At 41.5% G+C, this 27,419-nt stretch overlaps 9 protein-coding genes across 9 annotated transcripts; 5 read left to right on the top strand and 4 right to left on the bottom strand.

Moving 5' to 3' along the window:
• Window positions 1-960: 960 nt before the first annotated feature.
• EAE98_001485 (uncharacterized protein) lies at window positions 961-5,324 on the top strand (the record flags this gene model as incomplete). The annotated part of the gene is made up of 2 exons (XM_038949104.1): window positions 961-4,258; window positions 4,315-5,324. The coding sequence occupies 2 exons, from the start codon at window positions 961-963 to the stop codon at window positions 5,322-5,324; spliced, it is 4,308 nt and encodes a 1,435-aa protein (XP_038814089.1).
• A 1,164-nt stretch (window positions 5,325-6,488) lies between these two features.
• EAE98_001484 (uncharacterized protein) lies at window positions 6,489-8,701 on the bottom strand (the record flags this gene model as incomplete). The annotated part of the gene is made up of 6 exons (XM_038949103.1): window positions 6,489-7,118; window positions 7,177-7,503; window positions 7,558-7,781; window positions 7,975-8,192; window positions 8,247-8,463; window positions 8,515-8,701. The coding sequence occupies 6 exons, from the start codon at window positions 8,699-8,701 to the stop codon at window positions 6,489-6,491; spliced, it is 1,803 nt and encodes a 600-aa protein (XP_038814088.1).
• A 456-nt stretch (window positions 8,702-9,157) lies between these two features.
• On the top strand, window positions 9,158-10,456 carry EAE98_001483 (uncharacterized protein). The gene is made up of 3 exons (XM_038949102.1): window positions 9,158-9,668; window positions 9,725-9,890; window positions 10,032-10,456. The coding sequence occupies exons 1-3, from the start codon at window positions 9,303-9,305 to the stop codon at window positions 10,307-10,309; spliced, it is 810 nt and encodes a 269-aa protein (XP_038814087.1). The 5' UTR covers window positions 9,158-9,302; the 3' UTR covers window positions 10,310-10,456.
• A 953-nt stretch (window positions 10,457-11,409) lies between these two features.
• On the top strand, window positions 11,410-12,607 carry EAE98_001482 (uncharacterized protein; the record flags this gene model as incomplete). The annotated part of the gene is made up of 2 exons (XM_038949101.1): window positions 11,410-11,492; window positions 12,223-12,607. The coding sequence occupies 2 exons, from the start codon at window positions 11,410-11,412 to the stop codon at window positions 12,605-12,607; spliced, it is 468 nt and encodes a 155-aa protein (XP_038814086.1).
• A 760-nt stretch (window positions 12,608-13,367) lies between these two features.
• On the bottom strand, window positions 13,368-14,624 carry EAE98_001481 (uncharacterized protein; the record flags this gene model as incomplete). Its single annotated transcript, XM_038949100.1, has 3 exons — window positions 13,368-14,009; window positions 14,084-14,500; window positions 14,571-14,624. The coding sequence occupies 3 exons, from the start codon at window positions 14,622-14,624 to the stop codon at window positions 13,368-13,370; spliced, it is 1,113 nt and encodes a 370-aa protein (XP_038814085.1).
• Window positions 14,625-17,232: 2,608 nt separating this feature from the next.
• Window positions 17,233-18,200, top strand: EAE98_001480 (uncharacterized protein; the record flags this gene model as incomplete). Its single annotated transcript, XM_038949099.1, has 4 exons — window positions 17,233-17,407; window positions 17,467-17,579; window positions 17,652-17,978; window positions 18,045-18,200. The coding sequence occupies 4 exons, from the start codon at window positions 17,233-17,235 to the stop codon at window positions 18,198-18,200; spliced, it is 771 nt and encodes a 256-aa protein (XP_038814084.1).
• Window positions 18,201-20,655: 2,455 nt separating this feature from the next.
• Window positions 20,656-21,399, top strand: EAE98_001479 (uncharacterized protein; the record flags this gene model as incomplete). Its single annotated transcript, XM_038949098.1, has 2 exons — window positions 20,656-20,783; window positions 21,168-21,399. 2 exons carry the CDS (start codon window positions 20,656-20,658, stop codon window positions 21,397-21,399), a joined length of 360 nt encoding a protein of 119 aa, XP_038814083.1.
• Window positions 21,400-21,856: 457 nt separating this feature from the next.
• On the bottom strand, window positions 21,857-23,884 carry EAE98_001478 (uncharacterized protein; the record flags this gene model as incomplete). The annotated part of the gene is made up of 1 exon (XM_038949097.1): window positions 21,857-23,884. One exon carries the CDS (start codon window positions 23,882-23,884, stop codon window positions 21,857-21,859), a length of 2,028 nt encoding a protein of 675 aa, XP_038814082.1.
• Window positions 23,885-25,753: 1,869 nt separating this feature from the next.
• Window positions 25,754-26,888, bottom strand: EAE98_001477 (uncharacterized protein; the record flags this gene model as incomplete). The annotated part of the gene is made up of 4 exons (XM_038949096.1): window positions 25,754-26,508; window positions 26,603-26,671; window positions 26,723-26,744; window positions 26,823-26,888. The coding sequence occupies 4 exons, from the start codon at window positions 26,886-26,888 to the stop codon at window positions 25,754-25,756; spliced, it is 912 nt and encodes a 303-aa protein (XP_038814081.1).
• Window positions 26,889-27,419: the final 531 nt, after the last annotated feature.

Raw genomic sequence — 27,419 nt, 5'->3', positions numbered from 1 at the left:
CCTTGAGAATGCTGCATAAACCTTGAGAATGCGCATCTCCTCACACGTTTTGAAAACATCAGAAATTTGTGTAAAGGTCGTCTGTATGGATGGAGTATACTCGAGTTCGTGTAACTTGTACTCCAAGATTTTTCATTCGGTTAAATAGGAGATGGGACAATCACGCGGTTTCGGAGTCGAGAGGTTAATTATGGCTTGATCTTTGAAAGCTTTGAAAGCTTGAGGACCATGAGGTCATTGATTTTGGAAGGCATTTTCTGGTATCTGATTTGATATTTAGTTTTGGATTACAGTTCGGGTGTAAAGAACTCCTTGTTCTGGTAAATTTATTGGGGCGATTAATCATTTTGTCAAGTACCCCTATCTGGTGTTGTGTAAAATTCTGAATTGAGATAATCATTTCGATTTCTTTCTGCATTATCTGATGGGAATTAATATACCAAATAAGTAACCAATTAGGATTACTTGGATTCAATCAAATTTCTTGGCCATAAATTTCAATAACTATCAATCCACACCTCCAACAGTACTATGATCATACCGACTACCATTAAACAAATTCTCCTCTTTCGCCGTTTTCATCAACATAGAGACGCCCCAGTATGAATTCCTTTCAATCCATTCAAGCATTAAATTTTCCCAATTCCTAGAACGATTTCCATCAAAAGATCAATTGTGTTTCTTGAAGAAGAATGTATTGCGACTTCAAAGAGATCTTGTCATAACAAAGAAAAACAAAGATATTCCGTCTTCTCAAAAACCAGCTGCATCAAGGTTTGAGAATAGGAGAATCACAAAGGAAAATAGGATTCGATAAGTAGCTTCTATTATTTTGTGCTATCTGTGAATATTCCGTACATTCATGGGTCGCTGGTATACTTTACCAACCAATTCAACAATAATTGATTAAAATCAATCTTACACAGATACAGCTAGCTATCAAGCTGACAGCTCTTCAAGATGGCTGATAATACCGACCCAGATTATTCCTTTTGGCAGGAGGAGCAAGAGAAAAGGTTGAAAACAGAAGATATTCTAGCACGCAAGGAGCAGGAAATTCCAGTTGCCGGTGGTCTACGCCAAGGAAGTCTAGTTTCATTGGATATGAAAAGAGATGAATGGGCAGCCATATTGAAAGTTATTGTGGATGCCATAAACGAACACGGTCGAGTAATTGATGATGCCGGTATACAATTCATAAGCAATCAATGCATCAAGATGAGGGAGATGATTGTGGCAGGACATCAACAAGCAATGTCATACCGAGCTAAAGGTCGAGTGTGGCGGGGATTACGAAATCGTTCCGAGCAATACATTTTGGAGTTTCGAAGAGCGACGCAGTATTATTTCACTACTCAAAAGGATACTCCGGATCAGGATATGGATCCGGCCATATTCCGAACAGCGGTTGCGGATTGGCATGCGGCTATCACTACGACTTTGAGGGTTCTTCGTGAAGCTTTGGGAGAGGAAGAGAGTCAAAGGGAAGCTGAGGATGTGGAATATGATTCAGATACTCAAGAGCCTGTTATCAATTTAAGGCGTAATCATAGCACACCTCAGCAATTCAGCAAACTTGTTCAGGAGGTGATTGAAATGGTAGAACTCGCCAAAAATGTGTCAGGGAATAATAATGCGGGCTCTAGTTACGATCGAAGAGTACAACAAGAGTATATAAAAACACAAGAGGCTCTCAAGGAAGTTTCTCAAAGAATGGAAAAGTTGGAAAGAGAAAGGAGAGATTTCTTCTTGGCTCGTGGTACTCGACCACCCGATCAAGACTGTGCAAGAGAAAAAGCAGAAATAGAACGATTGGATAAAGAGTTGACACAATGTCGGGCTAAATTGGAGGAACTTACAAAACAATGTCGTCAACAGACCGAATATATCGATGCAGTAGCAAGAGGATTGAAACCAAGTTCGAATGATCCAAGCCCTGGAGTTTTGCTATCCGATCAAGCTTTTGATGAACTATGCAGACATTTTGATAGCTATCATGAAAATGCAGAAGCATCAGAAGCTAGAAACAAAGAGCTAGAGAATAGCTTGAGAAATGTGATACTTCATCCAAGTGACAACAATAAGCAGGAATTGGACAAGAAGCTCAGGGCTGAAATAGAGGCTGCAAATGCTTCTATAACCACAAAGGATAGGGTTGTTGCAGATCTACAGAGAGAAGTAAGAAAGCAAGTATTACAACGACAAGCAATGGGGGAGCAAGCTGAAAAATACGAATCAGACTTGAAAGCAATGAATATCGAGAAGGATCGACTCAACGCAGCTTTAAAGGCAGCCGAACTGAAAGCGACCAAGATAGTAAAGATCGAAGCCAGCGGAGGTGGTGTTTTTTCGAATGAAGAAAAGTTAAATTTGGAACAACAGCTGAAAGATCTCATGGATCAAAACATGCTTCACGAAAAGAATATACACCTTTGTCAAGAGACTATCAAAGATCTCCAGGAAGATATTGCTACAAGAGACGCGAAGATTGAATCCTTGACGGTCATGATTAATTTCGATGACGATATAACCAAAAATCGACAGGAAAAACAAGATCTCAGAGAGAAGGTCATCGCACTCGAGCATTATATCGATAATGAGCTAGCCAAGCTATCTATAGATAATTACGTCGATCCCGATGACCCCGATGATCCACCTGATCCAGATGATCCAAAAGATCCAAAAGATAAAGCTGAGAAAGCAGCTCAGAGACAAGAGATAGCTCGTCTCAAGCTGCAATTGGAAACAGAGTCTAAGACTGCCAAAGCCCAAATTGACAAGCTTGTGAAACAACTGGAGGAAGCTTCCAAGACAGCTGATCCCGAGGCTGCAAAGATCAAGAAGCAATTAGCCGCAGCGATAAGAGAAAGACACCAAACTTTACTACAAACTCAAGCTGAACGAGCTGCGGCAAAGAGAGAGACTGATGCAGCCTTGGCAAGATCTGAGGCTCGAAGATTAGCGGCCGAGAAAGAACTTCATGGTATGTTAGAATGGAGTGTGGATCAACGAGATGAGGCAAAGAGAGTGGGCGAAGAAGCCTTGGCAAGAGCCGAGGCTCGAGTGGTTGCGATGAAGAAGCAGCACGAAGAACTCATAGCAAAATCTGAGGCTCAAAGGACTGCGGCAAAGGAAGAAAGTGATGGAATCATTGCAAATCTCCGAAAAACGATTGCTGATTTGCGAACGCAAATCACAAATTTAAACAGTGTAAACATTGGACTTAGAACAACCATGCAAGAACGAATCGACGCTCTAACAAAGCAGGTCGCAGAACTGCATGGAAGAATTCCAGATGAGAATGCTGCTAATGGACCCCTTGCTAAGGCCCTCGATGAACTTGAGAATAGGGACATGAAAATTGCTCTTTTGGATGAACAAATCTCTGATGCGAGCAAAAGACATGAGCAACAAATCAAAGATATTCAAGCAAGACTTGATGAAGCTAGATTAAATGCTAATGGGATCTCACCACAAGGACTAAGAACATTGAGAAGGAATTTGGCCGATTGTCGAAAAAATCATGATGATGATCAAATCACCATTACAAATCTAGAAGCGGAACTTGATGCTTGTCAGCGAAGAGGACAACATCAACTTCGACAACTGCAAGAGTATGCAGGTCTTCATCAACACGCTGATGGAGGAGCTGCTGCTAGAGAAAGAATAGCTCAGCTTGAAGTTGAGAATGCTGCAATCGAAGAAGAGTTGCAAGCTGCAAGAGTCGAAAGAGAACAGAAAGCAGAAGAGGATCGAAAGAAAGCTGCTGAAGCACATCAAAAGGAATTGGATGATGCTGCGGCTGATGTGGATATAGATGTTACAAGTGTTACATCTCATGATTCTAATGAAGAAATCAACAAGCAACATATCGAAAGGCTCAGAAGACAAACTGAAGATCTCAAGAAGCTCAAGAATGAGAATCTCAATATGGAAATCCAACTTAATGTTTCAAAGAGGACTCTAGCAGCTCTTCAAGATCAACGTACAGATCTTCAAAACAAATTGAGAGAGTGTCGCAAACACAGACAGGAACTTATTGATCGACAGAGTGAGGTAGAACCAGGTGCTCCAGAAGTTTTCCATGATGATTCTCAGAGAGTTGCAGAACTCGAGGCTCGAATTGCTGAGTTGGAAGCCTTACTAGCAGCGTGTGAGGAAACTGGTGCAACACTTCAATTACAAAGAGATGCAGCAATTGCAGAGAATGACGCAAATAAACAAAAGATGGCTGATCTTCAAACTGCTCACGATATAAGTACGTTACCCTTCTACTTTAACTCTTTATATTATATGACTAACATGATGATATAGTGGCTGGTGAGGGACCTAAACTTGGAATGAAACGTATCAAGACAAGAATTTCTCTTCAAGCCCAAGCAACCAAACGTAGAAATATTGCAGCAAGAGAAGCACAGCAAGCCGCAGATGCTCTTGCGAAAGCGCAAGCTGCGCAAGCTAAGAAGGATGAGGAACAAGCTAGGAAGGATGCCCTTGAACAAGCCAAGAAAGATCAGGAAGGTAAACCAGATGACCATGATCACAATAACAATCAACCACCACCGCCACCACCAGGGGGTGGAGCCGGGGCAAGTGCAGTTCCAGTAAGTGGGGGTAATAATGACAAGGATGAAACGGAAGAGGAGGCAAAGAAGAGAAAGAAAAAGGAAAAGAAAGAAAGGAAGGAAGAGAGAAAAAGGAAGAAGGCGGAAAGCGATAGAAAGCATCAGGAAAAGATGGCAAAGAAGTTCCATGGCGTGAACCACCCAGTTGAGAAACCCAAAACACCACCTAGCAGCGCAAAAAAGACGCCTACCCCGGCTCCAGCTACAGGTAGAGAAACACGAGCAGACACCAAGTTAACACCTGCACAGAAGAAGAAGAAAGAAGCCGAGCTCAAAAAACTAGCCGAACAGGCTGCGTTGACTCCTATACTTGAGGAAGAGGAAGAAGAATCACCAGGTAGTTCGGACGCTGACTTGAAGCCAGACGACGATGTCGACCCTTTCAGTGATTCCGATAACTATTATCAAATCGGGGGATATAGTTCTCAACCACAGAAGTCGAGTTTTGTAAGCAGTAAGCCTGCTTCGAGACCTAGGGTTACATTTAATGAAAAGAAATATGTGGTTGAGCCAGAGATTGAGCAGGAGGATGAGGGTGACGAAATGGAGGAGGATAAATTTTGGGATGACTTTGTGGATTTGGAGCCGGCTGGAGATGAAATGAATACAACTAAAGGAAAGAAGAGTTTGAAGAGGGCTTCACCACTTTCTGGTACACGGTCAGGTAAGGTGAAGAGAGCTAAGAAATCGAAGGGTTGAATTTGTTATCTGTTGTGTAATTTGGGTGTCCTTAAGTTTGTACTTTTGGCGGCGTTGTTGGTGTAGGATTCCTTCCCATGCAAAATAGTAAGTAGTTTAGGAACACAATTTAATGTACACTTTTACAATTTTTGAACACTCTATGAAATTCTTCTGTGAAGTAGAGCAAATCTACATCCAGCCAGAATCTCCATTCAATCAAAAATTCCATTCACTTGTAAGATGGAACTCAATGAATGATAGCTTCATCCACCTGGGGAAGTGCATTGGATCTTACAAATCCAATACCAAGGATACATCAATCCAATTGTTCGAAAGACGCAAGACACAACCAGCTTGACAACCCAAGCCTCACAAAGGCAAGAGAGAGCTTTTGTCTGTAATTGTACTTGAAATTTATGAAGAAGTAAAATTGTGCAGCCTTCCAGAAGTCTCCGCGCAGCTTCCTTAACATGCGTGGGAGTGTTCGCCTCAAGATTTTGGATAGGAGTATTGGGAGAGAACAAAGCTGTCAGGTAACCAATTTTGCATGATGGATACCGCGCAATGAATGACGCGACAGCTGATGCGATAGCGAAATCCTCGAGTAAAAACAGTCTTGGGGTTAGCGGCTCACAAGGTGGAAAGAAGGGGGGAAAGGGTCTGTGAAAAGCAGGTTTTGCCCAAATGAATTTGCAAACAAAGTCTGATGGAATCAAAAGATCTTACCTCTTGGGATAGTTGAGAAGTTGAGTTGTGGCTTTGCAGAATCGGACTACAAAGACTCCACAGGTGGATGAACTTAGCAACATAAAAACCCATAACACTAGAGGATTACGAAGTAGGTGGTCGTTCACTCGAGATATAATTTGAAAGAAATTACATCACATCGTACACATTGATAATAGCCAAAGATATTCATAAATAATTTATTTCCTATGGTTACACTAGCAGCAAGGCACTAATCAAAAGAAAAAATTAAAATAAATGGACTCGAAAAAATCGGCCCAATAATAAACATTGTCTTTGTCAACACAAAGAAACCTTGTGTGTATGGATAAAGAAATCCCTAGGTTAGTATCCTTCCTGAATGGGCTTCAAACCTGGCGTAGTGATTGTTTGTTTTTGCACGCCGGCTGAAAAATAATTGAAAGTAGTCTTCTTGATTACGTGAGAAGACGACGGTTAGTTTCCTGGAGGAGGTGGTGGTGGTGGCTGATCGCTTGGTGGTGGTGGAGGAGGAGCACTTCCAGGCGGAGGAGGTGGAGGAGCAGAATTTGATGGAGGAGGTGGAGGAGGAGCATTGGCATATTGTTGAAGAAGAGCATTGATGCTAGCAGTGCTAAGGCCTGGGGGTCCTGGCATACTACTGAGACCAGGAGGAGCACCCATTGGTGGTTGTTGAGGAGGATAACTACCATATCCAGGGGCATAACCGTTTTGACCAGGATAAGCAGCAGGACCAGTTGGTGCAGCTGGAGCTTGCGATTGCTTTGCCCAAGGAGCAGATGGTGGAGCATTGTATCCACCATTTTGGTAGCCTCCTCTATCTCTGTCATCACCTCGTCTCGCCCATGGAGCAGGACCAGAAGGCGCAGAGTCGCGAGAATCACGAGGATCGCGGTTATCACGTCCATCACGTCCATCGTTTCCTCTTTGCCATGGAGCAGGAGCGTTTGATGGACCTCGTTGCCATGGTTTGACATCTTCTTGATCCTTTGGTGGACCTTGGTCATAACCTGATGGACCAGATTCGATACGACGAGGAGCATCTGTAGCAGCTGGAGCACCACCAGAAAGTTCTTGCATAAGTTGCTAAGACAAAGTTGTTAATACCTAATACTATAGAAGTCAAGATTGAGTTTATGCTTACCTCATATTCGCGGTCAACAGCATCGCCTGCGCCAATACGAGCTTGACCTGGTACAGCATTTGGACCTGCAGGACCATCATTACGCCAATTGGCACCACGAGGTCTATCTGGACAATCTCTAGCCATATGTCCAGCATTACCACAAACGCGACAGATAATGTTGGCAGTGAAGTTGCGTTGTTGAGGACAATCGTATTTTCTGTGGCCAATTTCACCACAGTTTTGACAAGCTTGATTCTCATCATCACGAAGCGTACCGTTGAGAGCAGCGAGTTCACGGAGTTGATTACGCTTAAGCTCGTTTTGACCTTCTGGAATAGAGGCGGCCTGTTGTAAATTAGTATCGAAAGAGGATAGCAGGGGAGAGTATCGAAGACTTACAGTTTCAATGATGTTGTGAATCAACTTCTTTGCCTTTTCGACCTTCTCTTCGGTATCTGCCATGATCAAACAATGAAGATCCTCCTCCTGGTTGCTGGTGTGGGCTGCATCGGAACGACCCTTTCCTTCCTTGACGGATCCTTTTCCACGGATAGCAATTTTAGCTTGAGATTCTGTCTCCATTTTCTTTAATGTATTGCCACGAGGACCGATAAGTAAACCAACTTTAGTAGAGCGCAAGCTAAGTGTTAGTATAGGATCAAAAGCTTTGAGCAAAATGGTAGTGAGTACGACAAGTTAGTGATGACGGTGCCATGCATTTGTCTTCCAAATGCTGCATCTACTGTCACACGATAAATGAAAACGGATATGGAAGGGAGAATAAGGTTAGAAAGGTTAGAGGGTTAGCAATCATACTGAAGTTAATTTCTGGGTAGTCATTGACTGGCACATAGACTTTCTCTTGAGTCTTAGTAGGACGGCGATAGTCTTGTGGTGGATGATAGTTAGGAATAACTTTCATAGCCTTATCAATCAATTTGTGTCGCTCATCTTCGAGCCTCTTTCTGTATCTGTATTCTCGAGTGTTGACACGGCGACCAAAGTTATCGTATTGAGGGGCGGGCGAAGGAGATCTGCAGAAAAAATAATTAGTTATTGTTAAGCACACATAGAAAGAGCTTCCTTACCTGTCGCCATCCGCTGGAACAACATCATCAATTCTCAATTTTTGTGTAATTTCGTCGATACGGAAATGTAAGGTATAAGCTTCAAGTTGTTCACTTGTCATATTCGCCATGATTGCAGTTGGCAGTCCCATGAGACCTGCAGCCTTATTCTCCGTAGCATCACCCCAACGATTTCTCTTCTTGCGACGTCGAGATCCATCGCCTGCAGGTTCTTCGGCTAGAAAATGTTAAGACTGATTGTTTGCGATATTAGATAGGGTAAACCTACACTTTACAGTTGGACTTCTTCCACGCTTGATGCCTGAATCTTGGTGATTGTTGGAAGAATAATTATTGGAAGATGGAGCTGGGCTATAGCTTTCCTCTTGAGCAGATCCGCCATCGCCAGGGAAGCGTCGTCGGTTTCCCAAAGGAATGTTGTTCGATCCAGTGCTTCCTTGTTGTCTCCACGCCATGATGTTCTGGCGAGTGTATTAATTATCGATGGTTGTTGATTTTGATATTGTTGTAGGATTTACAAAAGAATACTCGTAGAAGAAAGATTGTATTGCACCTAAGTCTGGAATCTACCGAGTAAGCACTTTAGCGGTCGAGCTAGTGTTGATTGGGTTTAGTACAGCTTTCACGTGATATGAGATATTCTTCAACAAAAGACTATCATGTTTGTCCTGTCTAAAGACTGTCGTGTTCATATGACGACCAAGATGGCAGCAGGAGGACTTCTTTATTGTTTTTGGTCACGTTATACATCATACAAGGGAACTTTTTCTGCCAAATAGTCATGTGTTGTTGAAAAAATACCACGTTCGGCATTTTCCGCCAAGCCTCCTCCTAACAGCCGTTTTTTCAATTTTAGCTTGGTAAGATAAAATGGATCAGCAGTATCAACATTTAATTCCGTAGATCACATCATCGTAAGGTACCTGCCACCATACGTAGGTGGGGTAAAGCGGAGGGAAGTTACACATATGTGACATTCAAATGTAGATACATTACAAATCAAAAATCCAAGAATTCTTTATATATCTCACTCATTCCCATTTCAATTTCATATCTATGAACGATCGTCTTACACAGTTACATTCTCATATCACTCCCAAAATGGCTACCCAATCAGACATTCATCTCTACACAACCCAAACTCCTAATGGAATCAAGATCTCTATCACTTTGGAGGAACTTGGTCTCTCCTACGAGGTACACAAGATTGATATCTCCAAGAACACCCAAAAAGAGCCATGGTTTCTTGAGATAAATCCTAATGGTCGAATTCCTGCTTTGACCGATACATTCACGGATGGAAAGAAGATTAATCTGTTCGAAAGTGGTAGCATTCAACAATACCTCGTCGAAAGATATGATACCGAGCATAAGATCTCATACCCAAAGGGTACAAGAGAGTACTATGAAGTCAACAACTGGGTAGGTCATTTGATTTTCTAGATCTCAAAAACAAAACAAACTGACACGATAACTAGCTCTTCTTCCTTAATGCGGGTGTAGGCCCCATGCAAGGTCAAGCCAATCACTTCTCAAAATATGCCCCGGAGAGGATTGAGTATGGTATCAATCGTTATACAAATGAGACCAGGCGCTTGTATTCTGTTCTCAATACCCATCTAGAAAAGTCAACCTCTGGTTATTGTAAGTATAATTGACTCCTCAATCCTTACTTTGTGATCAGCTACCTTGTGCATATCTTGCAACTTGGTTGTTCAATATTGCTGGGGGCACTGCCATACACCCCTATTCAGTTCAAGAGACATCACTAACAACACGCTTTAGTGGTTGGTGACAGATGTACAATCGCTGATATTGCTCACTGGGGTTGGGTAACTGCTGCCTTTTACTGTGGAGTTGATATTGAGGAATTCCCAGCTCTAAAGGCATGGGATGAAAGAATGGAAAAGAGACCTGCAGTTGAAAAGGGTCGTCATGTGCCAGATCCACACAATATCGGAGCTTTGAAGAACGACCCTGATCGTGAGGCAAAAATGAAGGCTGCGACAGAGAAAAATAGAGAATGGATTCAGGCAGGTATGAAGTCCGATGCCAAGAAGTAATTTCTTGATGATAGATCAAGAGTAAGAGGGCTGAAGTTCAAGTAAATGTACTACATTCTGAATAACAAATGATGAGCGCTTCTTGGAATGATTCAAATTCTTCTATTGATCTGTTCGCTCTTTTGTACCGTACCTTTTGATTTGACTAGACTCAGGCTTTGTTCTTTCGCGAGTTATATTACAATTTGATCACGCAGTTCTAGTCCACTGGCTTTTATCTCAGTGCCAGAGAAGCACATCTCTCCAGGTCTAAGTCTAGGCCCGAGTTTGATTTGATAGAAGATTTGATGTTGTAGCAATTTTATGCCATGGTAAACAGTTTCTAGTCCGACCGATAGTTATCGGGATAGCGTGGGAATATGGAGTAAGACCAACCAGCTGGCGCGAATGGAAGCGCCATCGATCCTTTCTCATATTACCATGAGTTTGGAAGTATGATACCCATGGGAACTAGCATGCTCTGAAGCCGATTCTCTTCCAAATTGTCTTATTGGCAACGGCGCACTAGGATATTCTTTGCACTGTGAACTTCGGACTTATTCTTGACCTCAAATTGCAGCTTGAAAGGTTGTTTGATTGTCTATTGTGCAAAACTACAACAAAAAGAGCTGAAGTTATGGTAAAGGTATAAGAGATACAAGGAATCAACTAAAAAACGATTGTCTCAACGTGAGAAACATCGAGATTCACAAAACGACTTCGATTCACGGGTTCTCTGGGAGTTGAATGAAATCAAACGAGTTTTGCTGAGTGTTTCCAGATTGATCAAGTTTATCTATGCTCTTCCGAGATCCCCTGGACCAAGTCGTCCACCCGGAGGAAATCTCACACAACAACCAAAGAGCAACTACCCAGCCTTGTTTTTCACAGGTGACCCCATGAGCTCTCAATCATCAACTCCGCATGAACTTTCCTCACATCGCTACTGCACAGCATCAGGTGATAAACCCTTGATAGTGGTAATGGTCCAAGTAATCAGCTACTTTGGTTTTATCAAACTTCCCCTTGGCTTCTAGAATTTGTTGGGTTCTACCTAAATTGAGAGATACCCCCGATTCGTTTGGCTGGTCAATAAGGATCCGGCCGGGCTGTACGTGGTTATGGTCCGTGGCGAAGAGGACATGGAAGCTCGAGCCACTACGACCGAGAAGTGGACTAATTTTTCGCTAAAAATAGCTCTTCGGTAGGTATTATCTTTGATTTATGTTTGGATTAATTTTTGGAAGTGTATGAATTTCAAGTAATTTTCATATGTGATTATGTGCAGATGTTGATAGTATTGCCATCTCAACTCAGGTTCTCCGGAAGCTCTGGACAGATTACGTACCAAATATCATCTACTTCTTAGATATCACACTTTTATTTGTGGGACAGAAGGTCATGATGGAATGACCAGGTCTCTTGTTTGTCTTGATTTAGGGCCAAAAGCGCGCAATTGAAGAATTCTCGGCTTAACAGGACTAACTAGTCATCTTCTGGGTCTCCAATAAGGCGTGTACTGGTGATCGTTAAGCTAGGTAGCTACTTGGACACTTCTAAATTTAGATTTGTATGTCGATATCTTCCGGGAAAGGGTTAGGAGACATGTTGAATTGAAGCAAACATCTCCACTAACGGTCATATCGTTTCACAGACCGAACAAAAATAGGGGCGGTCTTATTGACCAGATATTATCAACTAGAATTTGGCGGTTATCAACAAATTGAACTCTTAATTGTTGAAGTCCAGACCCAGTTGGAACGGTATAAATGTAGAACCTTTCGTGCTTTTCACTCCCAATCTCATATCATCTCATTCCACCTCTTCAAAACCAGTTAGACAAAGTCAATTCAACAAAATAACAATCCTATCAATTTCAATTACAACTCGATCCATTAGTCCATTAGTCCATCTCTAAAAACGTCAAGATCTAGCTCCTCGTCGGACGCAAGTCTCCCATCTCTCAAAAGTCTCCCATCGCTCGTGAGCGACCATGGTAGTTATGACTCTCCAGATAGCTCAGGTACTGAAAAGAAAAAGAAGGCAGCAGAGAAGGAGGCAGCAAAGAAGGAGGCAGAAAGGACAAAGAGAACAGTACAGAGATTCAAGGCAAAAGTAGAACAGAAGAAGGCAAAAAGTAATTCTGGTAATGGCGGCAGTGGAAGTGGAAGTGGAAGTGGAAGTGGAAGTGGTAGTGGTAGTGGAAGTGGAAGTGGAAGTGGTAGTGGTAGTGGTAGTGGTAGTGGTAGTGGTAGTGGTAGTGGTCGTGGTAGTGGTACTGGTAGTGGTAGTGGTAGTAAAGCACCCGCCAAGAGATAAAGTTGCGACGGAAAGCATACTCAACTGAAATTGGTAGAAGTCGTCAAAACTTCTTAAATCGTACCGGCGTTTTGGGGATTGCGGGAATCGTAGAAAGGGGTTCGGAAAAGGCCAAATTACTAGAATCGCTTGAATTGTTTACTGGGTTTGGCTCTTGGGTCGTTTAAATGCATGGTACGATATAACGGGAGCTAGAGGAAAATAGATAGGTTCGGCGGATTTTGGAATTCAATGGTGTCATCTTTGGGAATCTTCAGCCAGGCAATCATGCTACTTTGCTTGACTCTATATTTTGACTTTGCGTAACCGGACTTCAATACAAGTTTTCTCCTCTGGGACAAGGTAGTATGTTAAAGGAGGTACTCTAGGTGCGGGTAAACCGAGGCACAATGCAAACTTGGAGTCGAATTCTAAATGAAGTCATTCTACACTAGCGCGAGGTGCTCAATAGTTCAAACTGTAGTCAGGCAATTGGAGGTTTTCAATTTAAGAATACGAGTCGAACATTCAATGACTTTAAAACGTTGAATTATTTTTGGGGTTTATGCTGCTTTGAAATGGGGTGGCCATCTTTCACTCTTGACTACGTTCAAACAATTAGACTCTCCAAGACGATTGGTACATTCAATAGCTTTGAGATTTTGAATTTGCTTTGGATGTCATACTTCTTTCAGATATTTGAAACCCGACTGGTGAGAACCCTGCGCTAGCTTCCCTAGCTTGCTGAGAAACATCAACTCAAGATCAGGGTTAGACCTTTTCAAATCCATGGCATCTTCAGCACCTCCCCATCAGTCATCCCAGGCTTTCCGAATAAAACTTCAGCCGTCGAGTTACCAGGTTCCAGTTTCATTACAATATTGAACAGTGTACTATTCCTCGTCTCCTTTGGGCGCTCTGGATCTTCCTGGCAACAAATCGCTTGCGGTGCATTGAAAGTATCCGAGAACAATCTTTCCCTCAAAATGTTTTCGATTCCATCATCAATCTGCAGGCCATTTCTCATATCCTTGATTAACTCACTGACCAGAATATTGGCCCTCTCAAGTCTCACCGGACTTCCCTTGAGCCAAAATGGCTCGCTTACCAATTCATTCTTGATGAAATGATTTGTATGTGCGACAAATCCATCATCACATGGCTCCAAGAAACAATTTCCCACAGGTGAAAGCTCCATACTCAACGTTCTGTTAGGATCTGCTATAAGGATGTGTTGACTCGAAGCCACACCACCTAATTCCTCGATCGATGCTAGAGCATTCTCCACGCTATCACTTTCTAAGCAAATGCGGAGTACAACGTGAATTGGGAGCTTATAAGTATGTGTTGGACGAGCTCTAATGGCGTTAAGACATACGCCGACACCAGCGGAATTGAAGCCAATTTTACCTACTATTCCTGCCTATGTTCTGTTAGCCCTGTATCGTAGCAGGCACTAGGCCCAAAATTATTAGAAACAGAAGACAAAAGTCATACCTCAGTCACCATCCAAATCTTTTCTTTTCCCTCTCTTTCTATTTCCACCATCGCTAAGTTCTTTTGAACATTCTTAGTCCAGTCCCAGTTTTGTGCCAACACCATCTTCCCTTCTACATCCTTCCCCTGCATCTTCCAACCTAAACTCGTACAACCATCGGTAAATCTACCCAAAGCAATCTCACTCCTACAATTAAGTGCTACAATATCCAAGATATCAACATCTGCACCATCGGCAATACCCACCATTTCATCATATATATCTGGCGTTAGCTTTTGAATTGTAGTTTGGAATTCCTTGGCGATCTCATGGACTTCGGGCCATTTTAATGAGGAAGTAGACTGAAACATCGCATCGTAAATCTTCATTTGATCTTTGATCTCAGCAGATAGAAGATTGCCATGTTCAAATCCTATCTAAATGATGTGAGATGCTTATCAGATGAAAGTGGGGGATGTTTGAGATGTGCGAATAGAGAGGATTTACCTCTTTTGGAGATCCTTTGAGTACAATCTTCTTGGGAAAATGAGACGAGGACATAGTGATTTATGATAAATGTATATATAGGGACTATTGTTTGTGAGCGTGGTATCTTTTTCAAATCAAGATTGAACGTTATCAATTTGAAAGATAGGCTTTTACCCCGCAGTGGGGCAAACTTACCGAGAAAGCACCGGCTTAGCCGAACTTATTTTCAACGTTACCCGTCTAGGTGAATGAGACTTGGTTCGAGAGTCTACCCAGTATTGAGTCAAGACATGAGAATTGAAGTCAGAATGTGTGTCAACCCCAAAGTACCGACTATAGGTACAATCTTCCTATACAACTTGCTCTCTTTGTTGGAGTCCCAAAGCCTCTAATGTGTTTTTCGAACGAGCGGTTTGTGGGAAAGTTCCCGAGATTTTGACTATGACTTCACATGAGGGACTCACAGTAGCCCTTTGAGAAAAATGTGTGACATCTATACGGTTTGGAAGGGGCATGAAGTAGTGACTCTTCTCATCACAGTTATGGACAAGGTTCGTTGATTTACATGCATAGTATCAACGGTATCACACCCTTGAGGACCCGTTCGGATAGATTTTCTAGGCGATTTGGAGTTAAATTTGTTGTCAAAATATGCCTAAATGAGTGTTTACGTAACGTCAGTATATCCCAATAGAATAAATACACTATCATAAATATCCAGCAAAGTGATTTTTCAAACACATAAGATTTCTACAAAAATTCAAGAGATATAAATCTATAAGATTTGAGAATTTGATTAACATAGGGTTGGGCATCGGTCAAGTGTACTCCGAATAAATCCAAATAATTATTTAAGTAATACAAAATATTAATAAAATCATAAAGATTAATATGAATATTAGTTCGAGAAGGGTACGAAAGACGTAGAACCTATATATTCGTAGGTTCTTCTTAAAGGTTAGCTTTTATAATAATAAGGAATAGTATTATTATAATGATAATGAAAGATCTAATTAGTTTAAACTTAAGGAATAAATCGAATATGTAGAATAAAAGTTGAATTGAAGTCAATTTAAAAGAGCTAGGCTGAGTTGAAATGAATTGCTTGCTTTTTCCTAGATTTTCTTTAAAGAATATTCTAGGTTTATATAGTTTATAATGAAATTCCAGTATATTCTATACTTATAAATAAGATCGATTTAAATCGTATCTTATAGAATCATTTTAGATAATAAAAAGAAAGTATAACTAATCAATTTAGTGATATTTTCTATATACTTCCATCTAGTTCTATTTCATTTTATTTCATTATAAATCAATTTGATAAGAGATACTGTTATACAACTATATAATAATATGATTTTATAATATAAGATCATATTGTATGTATATTAGTCATCAAGATATCCCTTATTTAGTAAGATATTAATAAGTGATTTAGTGGATTTATTATGAATCCTCACAGTTCTAAACGTCTATATTATATTCTGTCTAAAGAGCTAGCTACATATAGAAGATATTAGGCCTTATATAGGTATCAAGGAAAGAGCTAGTCTCTTTCGTATTCGCTTAGGTTGAGTATAGTAGTCGTTGAATTAAAGTTATTCACCTATATTCATATAATAAACGATTAATAATACTAATATTATAAAAGGTTTCATTAATGAAAAGGATCTAAATATGAGATAAATTTCATATAATCTAATGTATTCAAATACAATTAGATGAAATATATAGATATTATTTAATCTAATCATATTATAATTTGATAATATTATACAATATCCTTTGAATTAATATAATAATCGGGAATAATCTTATTATTCAATAAGAATTATGAGATCAGTATATAACGTATATTTCGGATACTCTGAGTATTTGTTTTACTATATAGTTATAGAGCAGGGTCAATACCCGAAGGGGATCAAATACCCTGAGTGAGATATGAGTGCCCAACCCTGATCTAAAAGTCTTGTCAAATCTGTAATTAAAATTCGATCGACACTTGTTGATATATTGTCACTCTCCACTTGGTTGATATACGTACAAGCTTGGAGCTAGATCTACACACCAACCATGTGTTGGCAACAAATCGAAGGAGATATCCGAACGAGTCCTAGTAAGATTTATCAATTTCCAAGGTTGTCTGGTTTGCTTGCTAATTATCTCTTTCCGTGCCTTTCTGCTGGCGATATGACTATTTAGGTGATTTTCATTATTTACTACTATCATCATATCGTTAATCGCTCATAATGCCTAAAGCTACTATGTCAGTACAAAGTAGTGTAGGTAATAGTGAAAGCGTTACAGGGTACACGGTCTACAACCATTCGATTCTCCAATACTATGCCTGTATTCCAAAATCACATTCGACAACCCAAGCTCAAGTGATCTGATCATACATTGTAGTGATTTTAATTGGCTATATAATCGAAAGATAAACGATCCAGAGAAGGGGGAGGAGATACGCGAAATGTGCCCTCTTGCCCTCGAGTGAACTTTTCTATAGGCTGCCGCTACCTTGTTTCAGGTTCTTTGTGCAAAGATGTGAGTCGGATACTGATCAAAACAATAGCTCCCACGTGACCCGTAGTTCAGTTTCGCGAGGTTATCAATATTTTCGCCAGTGATTTTTTTTCTCAACACAACAACAAACTCGAAATTGAAAAATTCGACCAAGATGGCGAAATATATTTCGAGGCAACCAGAAATGCTGAATAGGCTTTATGAAGAAGGCAGATCGAACAAGGAATACAGAACCGAGTTCGATGAGGTCAGATATGAGAGGGCGATTGCGCGTTTGCCTCAGCAAGAGAGACTCGAGGCAATTGAGCGCATCGTCTACAAAAGACTATGTAAGTACTATTATCAATCCTTTTTCCCATTTATAAGACAAATTACTAACAGGTCACAGTCGGTGAAACGTCCACGGATAAGGAAGACGATGCCAAAAACGCAAAGTCTGCGGCAGAGCCCAAGAAAGAAGAGGCTTCCGAATCCAACGACGGTCGAACTAGCGAAAAATCAGTTACTCCTACTGTCGAAAAAGAGAAAGATACCCGAGAGGCTAAAGATCCAGCCGAGTCTAATACTGCAAAGGTGGTTGCCGGCATCAGCTATAGAGATCAAGCCGCAAAAACTCCTCCTCCCGAAGAGAGTAAATTGACGGAAAGACAGAAGTGGGTTAATGCGAGGCATGAAGCATACAAAGCCAGGTATAATCCTATCGCTTGGCATAGAATGGAAGAGAATTATAAAAAGAATCTTCCAATTATAACCAAACGAGACGCCATATTGGACAAGCGATATATCGAACTACTGCCAATGAGACCCGGCGGTAAGATACATCAATTCTCGATATACGCTCCACCTACTTGGAACTGCAAGAATTACTGGTCTGTTGAGAATAATGTACAGATCAAAAAGGTTGAGTAGAAACTGAATGTCAAAGTGAAGAGTATCTTTTTAAAAGATTATATCTTTCGCTTGTAGCCGGAATTAGTAGATTGGGATATATTTGAGAAGGATTCTGTAAAGGGATTGGAGTTGTTTATTAGATATAAGAAATTTGTTGAGTTCTGGATTTGGATCTTTATAGGTATAGGTTATGTAACAGATCGGGTTCTATTGATTATTTGTCTTGAATAGTTTTTGCTTGGGAAGGTTTCATCTAAATATTATAAGTTTACTAAATTGCCTTCTACCTCAAAACCAATGATATCTGAAGAAGCTTCAGAGGCATTTAAGCAGGATATATCTGGTCAATGGAAAAATTTGTTAAATGCTATTAAGGTTTAAGATGAAAAATTGAGAAAGGAGAAGGCAGTGTGTATTAAAGCAAATATAGATTCAAGGATTATCGCCCAGTTAATGATCGAAGATACTTTCAAAAAGCGAATTGTTAATAATAAAGGGGTTTCAAAAATAATATTTAAACAAATTATTATTCGAAATAGTTTAGATATATTTGATAATAAAATAAAAATTATTAAAAACAATATTGATATCAAATCCAAGAATAAAAAGAAATCATATCCAAAGACAAAACAATCCGAATTCAATATCCTGCAGATAAATCTGAATAATATATACAAAATTACTTCAGTCAAAGACTCTTGTAATATAACTTATATCTCGAAAAAAGCCGCTAACAAGATTGATAAAGAGTATACAAAGAATAATAAAGAAAGTCTATATACAACTCCTAATAAGAATGTTATTATCGATACAGATAATGAATCAAAAGATGATTCTAATCATAATATTTCACACGGTCGCCAGATGTTCAAACCTGGGCAAGCATGCGCTACAATGTTTGACAACTCTCCATCATTTCCTCGAGGAAGATCGCAGGATATTGTATACCGCGGTCCCTGGTCGGCGCGTGAGGAATCCCCTCTTGAAAATATTAGCGGATGGCCACAGACTATTCCTAATGCTAGACGGAGCTCTCGTTCTCCCCAGAGATCAAAAAGTCCGTTCCTTCTTTCTCCCAGAAGATCGAGAGAACAAGCCATGTGGCCTCAGTCCCAGTTGACAAATGATCATTCTGGTGTTCCTCTAGTTCCCGATGACATCACCAGCGGTGTCTCTGCGCTCAGTCTAGATAAGACAGCGCCACCTAGCAACGATGCTGGGAACCCTACACCTTGAAATCGGGTATTTTAGAGTGAGATTTTGCTTGGGGCAAGGGTTTGAAGTAGGTTCGAGGGATGAATCTGTGGAGTGGATTTTTGGGGTGGATTTGAGGGATGTGTGGGGGATGTGAGAAGGAGATTATAGAGAATGAAAACTTTTTGTTTTTGTTGGGAAAATCCTATTCCAATTGACCTTGCTAATGTGATGTATTGCAAGTGATTATTAAAACGACGATGAAGTGTGCTATGCTAATTATCAAATGATCATACAAAGTATGAAGTTGTTTGTCAAGACACCTCTCCACCACCTCCTCCTCCCAAACGACAACATAACTCCGGCCCTCACTCTGGTCGCTAGTTAACAACTCCATTCCACCACAACCGGGTTATCTATCCCGCCTTCTCTTACCCCTCTTTACAACTCTTTCATACTTCACTTACCCCCAACATCACCTCGCATTTGCCTGGCTTTAGACGGCGGTCTCAAACGCATCCACTCATTACAACTGCCCAATTTCCTTATGCCTTAATACTCCTCACGACTTACCTCTCCAGCTCGCCAGCACAACCACCTCGATCGATTTCAGTCCAGCCAAGTTCCTTCCTGCAAGGAAAACTCAATATCCTACCCACTGAATTCCCTCCTGCCTGTGGATCGAAGCTCCGAGTCAAGTCGTCATTACGCCTGTTATTTCTCATGATTAGATCTTCCATTACTGTCCATGGTTCGGCTCAAGCATCAACAAACGCAACCTGAACATTGAGTTGGTTTCTGATTCTTCCTGTAACGAGCTAGAATAGACAAAATCATAGACAGATAGATACCAAAAATAAACAGCCATCTAATCATCAACCTACTCTCTTTGCCTGCGTGATATCGTGATTCCTTCACCCGCGTTTTCTATTTGTTGTCTACCAAGCATCCACTGCAATGACCGAATACCCTCCACCTCTAGCTATTCATTTTTCTACCTTCGTCAATTTAGCAAGGAAGGAGATTGGCATATGTACGCGTCACCTGGCGATTCAAATCCATTTAATCGTCCCTCCCTCTTCACTCTTTATCCCGAGCCAATCCAACTTCCCGTTCTTTACTCAACTTCCCTCTCATCACGAATCTTCCTCATTACCTCTCCTTCCCATCCCGTTTCCCCTCTCCCCTCTCAATCTCCCTCACTATCACCCCCCTCTCATTTCCCATTTCATATACCCTCCAGCTTCTCCTCACCTCTCCTTTTCATCTTACTTCACAACCAGGCCTGCTAACCCCCCCTCTCATATCCCACAACCAGGCCCTCCAACCCCTCCCCGCTAAATTACCCATGCCCCCAAAACTCCTCACCCCCTTTCCGCCCCACCTATCACAAAATCGCCACATAAAAATCACCAATCCTCACACCCAATTCCCACCACCCAAGTAATCGAATCCTCTATCCAGTATATACAAGTCATGCACTCATTCAACCATGCACCTACCCACCTATCCACAAAATCCCAAACCACATATCTCCACCAGCGACGCCGCTACGCCAGCTACACCAGCTACACCATCCGTATTATCCATCCACTCCACTCGTTCCATTCATCCCGTACGGTAACTCCGTTACTCTATCCCCTTAATTCCCCCATTCCCCCATTTCCTTCACATCCTATTCCCCTTACTCCCAATCCACTCACTCCTACTTTCCAGTCCTACTTCCCCAGTCCCCTCACTCCCACTTCCCACAGTCCTCTTTCCCCAGCACCCTCGATGCTCCATCTCAATCCTCCACCTCAATTCTTTTTCCCCACCCTCCTCATCCTCCATCCTCATCCTCCTTCCTCATCCTCCATCCTCATCCTCCCTTCTTATCCTCCCTCCTCATCCCAACCCCCATCTCCACGACATTCCAATTCCCCACTTCCAATCCCCCAATTCTCCACACTATATAAACCCTCACCTCACCTCTTCATCCCCCCCCACAACCATTCAGTCAAGTTACCACCTCCCATCACCATCTACCATTCACACTGCAAATCCCACACCACCACCAACCCACAAACCATCAGACCTTCAGATCTTACATGCTATCCAAACACTCAAGCAGTCAAGCAGTCAAGCAGTCAAGCAGTCAAGCAGTCAAGCAGTCAAGCAGCCAAGCAGTCAAGCAGTCAAGCAGTCAAGCAGTCAAGCAGTCAAGCAGTCAAGCAGTCAAGCAGTCAAGCACTGAAACGTCAAAACTACCTACTCAGATCGCAAACCATCAGAATTGCGATATCACTTATCATCAACCCACTATCTACTATCCACAGCACTCTCTTCCCTCTTCCCTCTTCTACCCTGCCCTCTTCCCCCCTGCCAAAACTAAAACAAACATCTCGATCTCCAAAACAACAATAATGTCAAACAACATACATAATCCTCCCAAAATCTCACACTCAAATCATTTCATTTTATCCATCTCAAAATTCTAATCTTCCCTTCTCTTCCATTCCATTTTATTCAATATTTCCACATAAAATAACCATCCCTCCATTCTTCCACCCCTTCATATATACATCCAAATCAACCACTTATCGCTTCTTCAATGATTATATATCCACGCGCCACACCTACTAATTCATACAGCCCTATTTTCCCACCGCGTTTCGAATCTATCCAACCGGCTCATCGCTTGCCTTGTCCAACTATTCAGTTACCCTTTTACCTCCATTTGACACCACATCTTCCTTCCCAGATGATCTCATCTTCACATCCACATATCCATTTTCTACAATCTTTCCATTCACCTCCATATTAGTAGGTGTAAGGAAATCCTCAGCCTCATCCACAAACGCATTCAACCTTCTCTCCCTAAAATTATCTCCCTCCTCACCAGCCTCTCCCTTCCCACCAGCCTCTCCCTCCCCATCAATCTCTCCCGCCTCCCTCCTACATCTCTCACACATACACCAACCACCCAAACTCCCCTCTGCCCACTCTCTCCTCTCTTGAACCGGTAATTCAATATCACAATAATGATTCCAAATCTCCTCTCCCTTCTTCACACCACCTTTCCCATTAATTCTCTTTTCCCTACACCACAATTTCATTCTTCCTCCCCATTCCCATTGTACATTTGGATCACAATCATGATTTGCCAAACACCAAAGAGGGTGAACAGCCGCTACTTCCGGCATCCCCGTTGTCGTATTAACTCTCGCCGATGCGGTACCCCTAAATTTACTATACAAAGTATTCAAAATCCAAAGATCATAATTTGCAATCTCGGCAAAAATATCAATATCCATTTTTTCAAGGATATGAAGAGGAGTTGCGATATTTGACGAGAAAGAAAATGGAAGAGTCCAAACAGGTGGTGGTTCTGATTTAGGAGAAATGGGAACTGCATTACTAGCTGAATCGAGAAAATCTCCCCAAATGAATTTAACTTCTTTCAAATCGAGAGGATGAAGTTCTTGAGTTGCCGACATGGCTAATGCGCGAGCCAAAAGGAGAAGATACAGGGCATTTGGTGATTCTTTCGGATCTGGATCTTTGGAGATGGTATCGACGTCTTTTTCGCAAATGGCTGGATGATATGTTTCCAAGGCGAGATTGAGACAGGTTTCATTACAAAACATAATATCATAACAATCAGGACATCCTACTACTGTACTATTTTTACCCAAAGGAGGTAATACAGTACTGCAGGCATCGCAAAGAGCATCTTTCAGACGATTGTTAACCGTTAAAACGGAAGTTTCTTCGAGGACGGTTTCGCCGGGTTGTATATCATCAGTTGCAAATAATCCCAATTGCTTGTTTGTTGGTATATGACCATCTTCCTCCTGAACAATCGCGGCTTCCACCAGTGTAGGTAATTCAACAGCTCTAACCTCCACCTTTGAAGAAATAGCTTGTAATTCCCGATTTAAAAAGTCGAGAGATTCTTCCGAGAAACGATTGGGTTCGTGATTATTCCAAGGATATATTTCGCGTCGTACTAAGCCTTGATCTGGTAATTCGGAAATATCCACCTCGTCGGTTTTTAACCTCCTCTTCGCCATGTTGAAAATATAATCCTTCACTTGACTCAATTCCTCATCATCAGGAGCGACTTTCAATCCTCTGCTACAAAAATCATAAGCACTCTTTAAGCATCCGCATAACAGAAGACTTAATGAGAGATTTTGATAACATCGTAATGCAGCCTTGTCTGCGATGCGCATATATACTTCTTCGTCCACCTCATCCAGACTCAACCTCTGAATTCCACTTCTCTCGATAGTCTCTGAAACATTTCCAGTATCTGCCAATCCAGGAACATGTCTCTTGAGAAGATTTTCCGAAAAGCCTTCTGCGAGTCGAGATTTGAATGCTTCGAGCGCTTGTTCATGATATTCGAAACTTTCGTCCTTCAATTCGTCGCATAACAATAGAGCCTTATAACTATCTCCCGATGCCAAATCTGGATATCCTAAATCGCTATAGATGCTCGCTCGTTCGAGGTAAGTTAATAAATCGTAAGGGTTCTCCTCCAATCGTTCAGTTAACTCATGTCGTCTCCCCACAAAGATGGAGGTATCATCCTCCAAGTCGCTGTCTCCATCCATGGTGCAATGGAATTGGGCATGATCCTTAGAATAAAAGAAGTACGAGAGTGGTTTATCCAAGTTAAAAGGTTGCACGAGTCGTCTTTTTTTGGGACTATATTGTGGTGCGGAAGAAGTCATGGTGGGGGTATTGGGTTTGGAGGAGATTTGGTTTTTGTCAAGGATTTCACACGCCCAGTCATCCATCCGCCCTGTAGGACCCCTACTCTCGCCTTCCACCTTAGCCCTGCCGCCCCTCCCAAACCAGAACAATTACCGAAACAAGGGAAACTTGCACATTCAAAGCCGGAGGATATGCTCCGGTGAGTTTCTTATCGAATTGAATCTTGACAATTTAATTTTCTTATTTTCCTAGGTACATGGGCAAATCACAAGTCAAGCCTCGATATATGTAGCGGTATGTAGGGTCTGAGACAAGACCCCTCTATATACATCATATACATGCAAAGATTTCCATGACAGATCGGAGTCAAGCGAATAAAGCTTCTAGCCAAGTAGAGTATTAATCTTTCCTTTATTCCTCAGTCGTTTACCGGTAATCAATAAATATGAATCAATAAACTAAAAAATGCAATCCTACGATAGATGTCCAGAAAATAACTACACCTAGGTATTGTTCAACTCATACTGGCACATCCCACCGCATCCCACCGCACTCCAGATCATCCATACCATCCCTCCCCTCATGCGGGTAAACCCCCAAGCCTCCAGCCCCAAGCTCCAAGCCCCCCTTCCTCGCCGCGCTTGACTTCTCGTATGTATGTAGGGTCTTCACACAGAATACCTACCTAGTACACTCCGAAATCCCCCTCCCCTTTAAGATCTACTCAATAATATACCAATACACCTCTACCGAGCGAAGCGAAAACGGCCTCCACGGCAGTGGCCCAGCGGAGCGTCATTCTCTCTCTCACTCATTCTCTCTCTCACTCATTCTCTCTCTCACTCATTCTCATTCTCATTCTCATCCTCCCATCCATCCATCCTCTAACCATGGGGGCAAGCCCCCAAACCCCCGTCCTCGCTGCGCTCGATTAGAATTTATAAAGTACAATACAATGTCCAATACCGAAGATCCAATATCCAATTAATAATCTCGAGCCGAGGATTTATAAGCCTTTACAATATGTATGTACCTCCAGCTAGGTATGTATCTAGGAGCCTAGGGACCAACTCCCCATGTACTCCGTATGTATGTAGGGACTTTCACAAGGCGGAAAAAGCAAGGCAAGACAAGACAAGACAGGGTCCCTTTGACCCTTTGACCCTTCCCCCCTTGTCCACTTCCCCCCTTTGACCTCCACATCCCTCCAGCTACCCAGCACTCAAAGCCACCACCAAGCAAGCCACCTCCTATCACACCATCAAAATCATTCGATAAACATTCAAATCCAGCAGTCACAAGAAGAAAAAAAGTCTGTCGATCAATACCACCCATACAGAAACTTGGTCGCCATCGCTCGGTAATGATTCTATTTCCATCGTTTAAGAGAGGGGAGAGGGGGCCTCTACGTAGGAGAAAAAACAGGCCGGAATTGATTACTTTTTAATACTTTCAATAAACCAAATTCTTCTCCTTTTCTAAAATAAAATAATTTTTTTGATAAGAATTAGTATAAATAAAAGATGATAAGTAATTTGATATTTTCAGATTTATTTGTTTTGTTTGTAGTTGATTTATAATTCAATTAATTCAAAGATTTCATTAAAGATTTTATGTGGTCAAAATCGGCCTCTTTTTTCTCCTACGTAGAGGGGGCTAGAATTGACCACAAAGTCACACGTGTTTCCCTGACTAGTTATTTTATCCGAACCCCTCTCTTTAACACCGATTTGCTTCTCTTCCAATCATTCAACTATCCATCTGCCTTATTTCATGGGTTTGATTGATCTTCTATTCTACTCCGTAAGGGACTGATCATACCGTTACTTCCATGTTGTAATATTGCATATCATTTACCCCTCCATCACTCCACAATTGTCCCTATCTCAACCCCTCAAATCACTCAGTTTATCAACATAGTACGCAGGTACTACAGGAGCATTTTCAGCCTCCCATTCTTCTTTCTTAGATACTCCCGTTAAGACGGCCAATGTACCACCAAGTTTCCCTTCAATCCCAAACTTAATATCTGTATTTAATCGATCTCCAACCATACATGTCTTCTTACGATCGAATTGAAATTTTCCCTCGATAGAATCCATCATTGCTTGATTTGGTTTACCTAAAGCCGTTGGCTCTTTTCCTATCATATTGATTAATGGAATTGAAATAGATCCAGCTCCAGGGAAGAATGTATGGTTTGATGGTAAAGTACTATCAGTGTTTGTAGCCAAAAATACTGCACCTCGACGAAGATAATGGTAAGCATGACATAACTTGAGATAATTGATGTGAAAATCTAAGCCAGCCAACACTACACCAACATCATCATCGAGTAATGAACCATCTGCGATTCCTTTATAATCTTCTGGTGTAATGTCGCGACGATAAGCTGGATCTGTTCCTCCAATGAATTCTACTCCTTCTGTTTTCAATTCTGTTTCGATACCACTTTCACCTAAAACAAAGACTTTATTCTTGGGTGCTGGAAGCTTGAGAATTCGAGAGATATAAATTGCGGAAGAGTAGGCTGAACCAAAGATTTCATCAACATTGCTTGGTATGCCGAGAGCTGTAAGTTTCTTTTGATATTCGGTTCTCGATTTTGTGGAATTGTTTGTTACAAAAACAACCTTTTTGCCTAGAGTAGGTAATACATGATTAGCTCTTATTCTATGAGGAAAATACAGTGTGTATTCCGAGGGGCACGATTAGATGGAATTTGAGGAGCGTACCTTTTGATCTCAACAATTCCAAGGTCTCGACTGTCCCTGGAAAGATATGATCTCCAGACCAAAGAACACCTTTTGCATGTTAGCATATCATTCTTTGCCAAAACTGATTCTCGTATATACCATCACAATCAAATAAGAAGACCTGAAGAGCGTAGAAAGTCAGCTTAATCCACCCTACAAATTCAAGCTTCAAAGCTTTTGTAGGACTGACTCAACGCACATCGAATTGATCAATAAAATCATTAATGGCAGATTGATTGCCGGTAAGATATTTTGGTGAAGCCATAACTCAGATAGGTAAAAAGGGGTATCGTGTACAAGACAAACTCAAGACGCCCAAATCAATGTCGGATTCAATAATAATTCCCTGACTCGAAAAGACCAAAGTACAGAAACAATCGGAGCTTGAGCGGAGGTATCGATCGGACCTGATCCGAAGATGCAGTTACCCCACCAAGAGCACGTGAGTTCTTCTGAGCTATCAATTGGTGATACCTGATAGGTCAGGTATGACGAAACGCCAAGATAGCGGTAGTGGAAATTAATTTTGGATAGCTTCGTAAGGCGAACGGATCATGGCGGGAATACAAGGAATGATGATAAGGAAGTATCCGATGAAATGGTAATCTTACAATGAGAGAGAGAGAAAATGCTTCGTATGGTTCAATCGGAATTCATGGTGTGACGATAAACTTTCCATATACCTTGATTTCCTGCAATGATTCAGGGAAAGAGCAATATATATTGAAGATCTTCCCCTTTTTACGCGGGATTTCCGGATGGCTATGTTTTTGTGTTCCTCTGTACTCTCGTACTC

Source organism: Botrytis deweyae (assembly GCF_014898535.1).
Source record: "Botrytis deweyae strain B1 chromosome Unknown BDEW_003, whole genome shotgun sequence".
Lineage (NCBI taxonomy): Eukaryota > Fungi > Ascomycota > Leotiomycetes > Helotiales > Sclerotiniaceae > Botrytis > Botrytis deweyae.
The sequence above is the reverse complement of the archived record's forward strand: the minus strand, read 5'-3'. Positions and strand labels throughout refer to the sequence as shown.

Bases quoted from the DNA above. Each gene is read 5' to 3' on its own strand.
- EAE98_001483 (XM_038949102.1), top strand. From the start codon at position 9,303: ATGAACGATCGTCTTACACAGTTACATTCTCATATCACTCCCAAAATG. The intron at 9,669-9,724 runs GTAGGTCATTTG...CACGATAACTAG, and splicing joins ACTATGAAGTCAACAACTGG to CTCTTCTTCCTTAATGCGGG. The intron at 9,891-10,031 runs GTAAGTATAATT...AACACGCTTTAG, and splicing joins AAAGTCAACCTCTGGTTATT to TGGTTGGTGACAGATGTACA.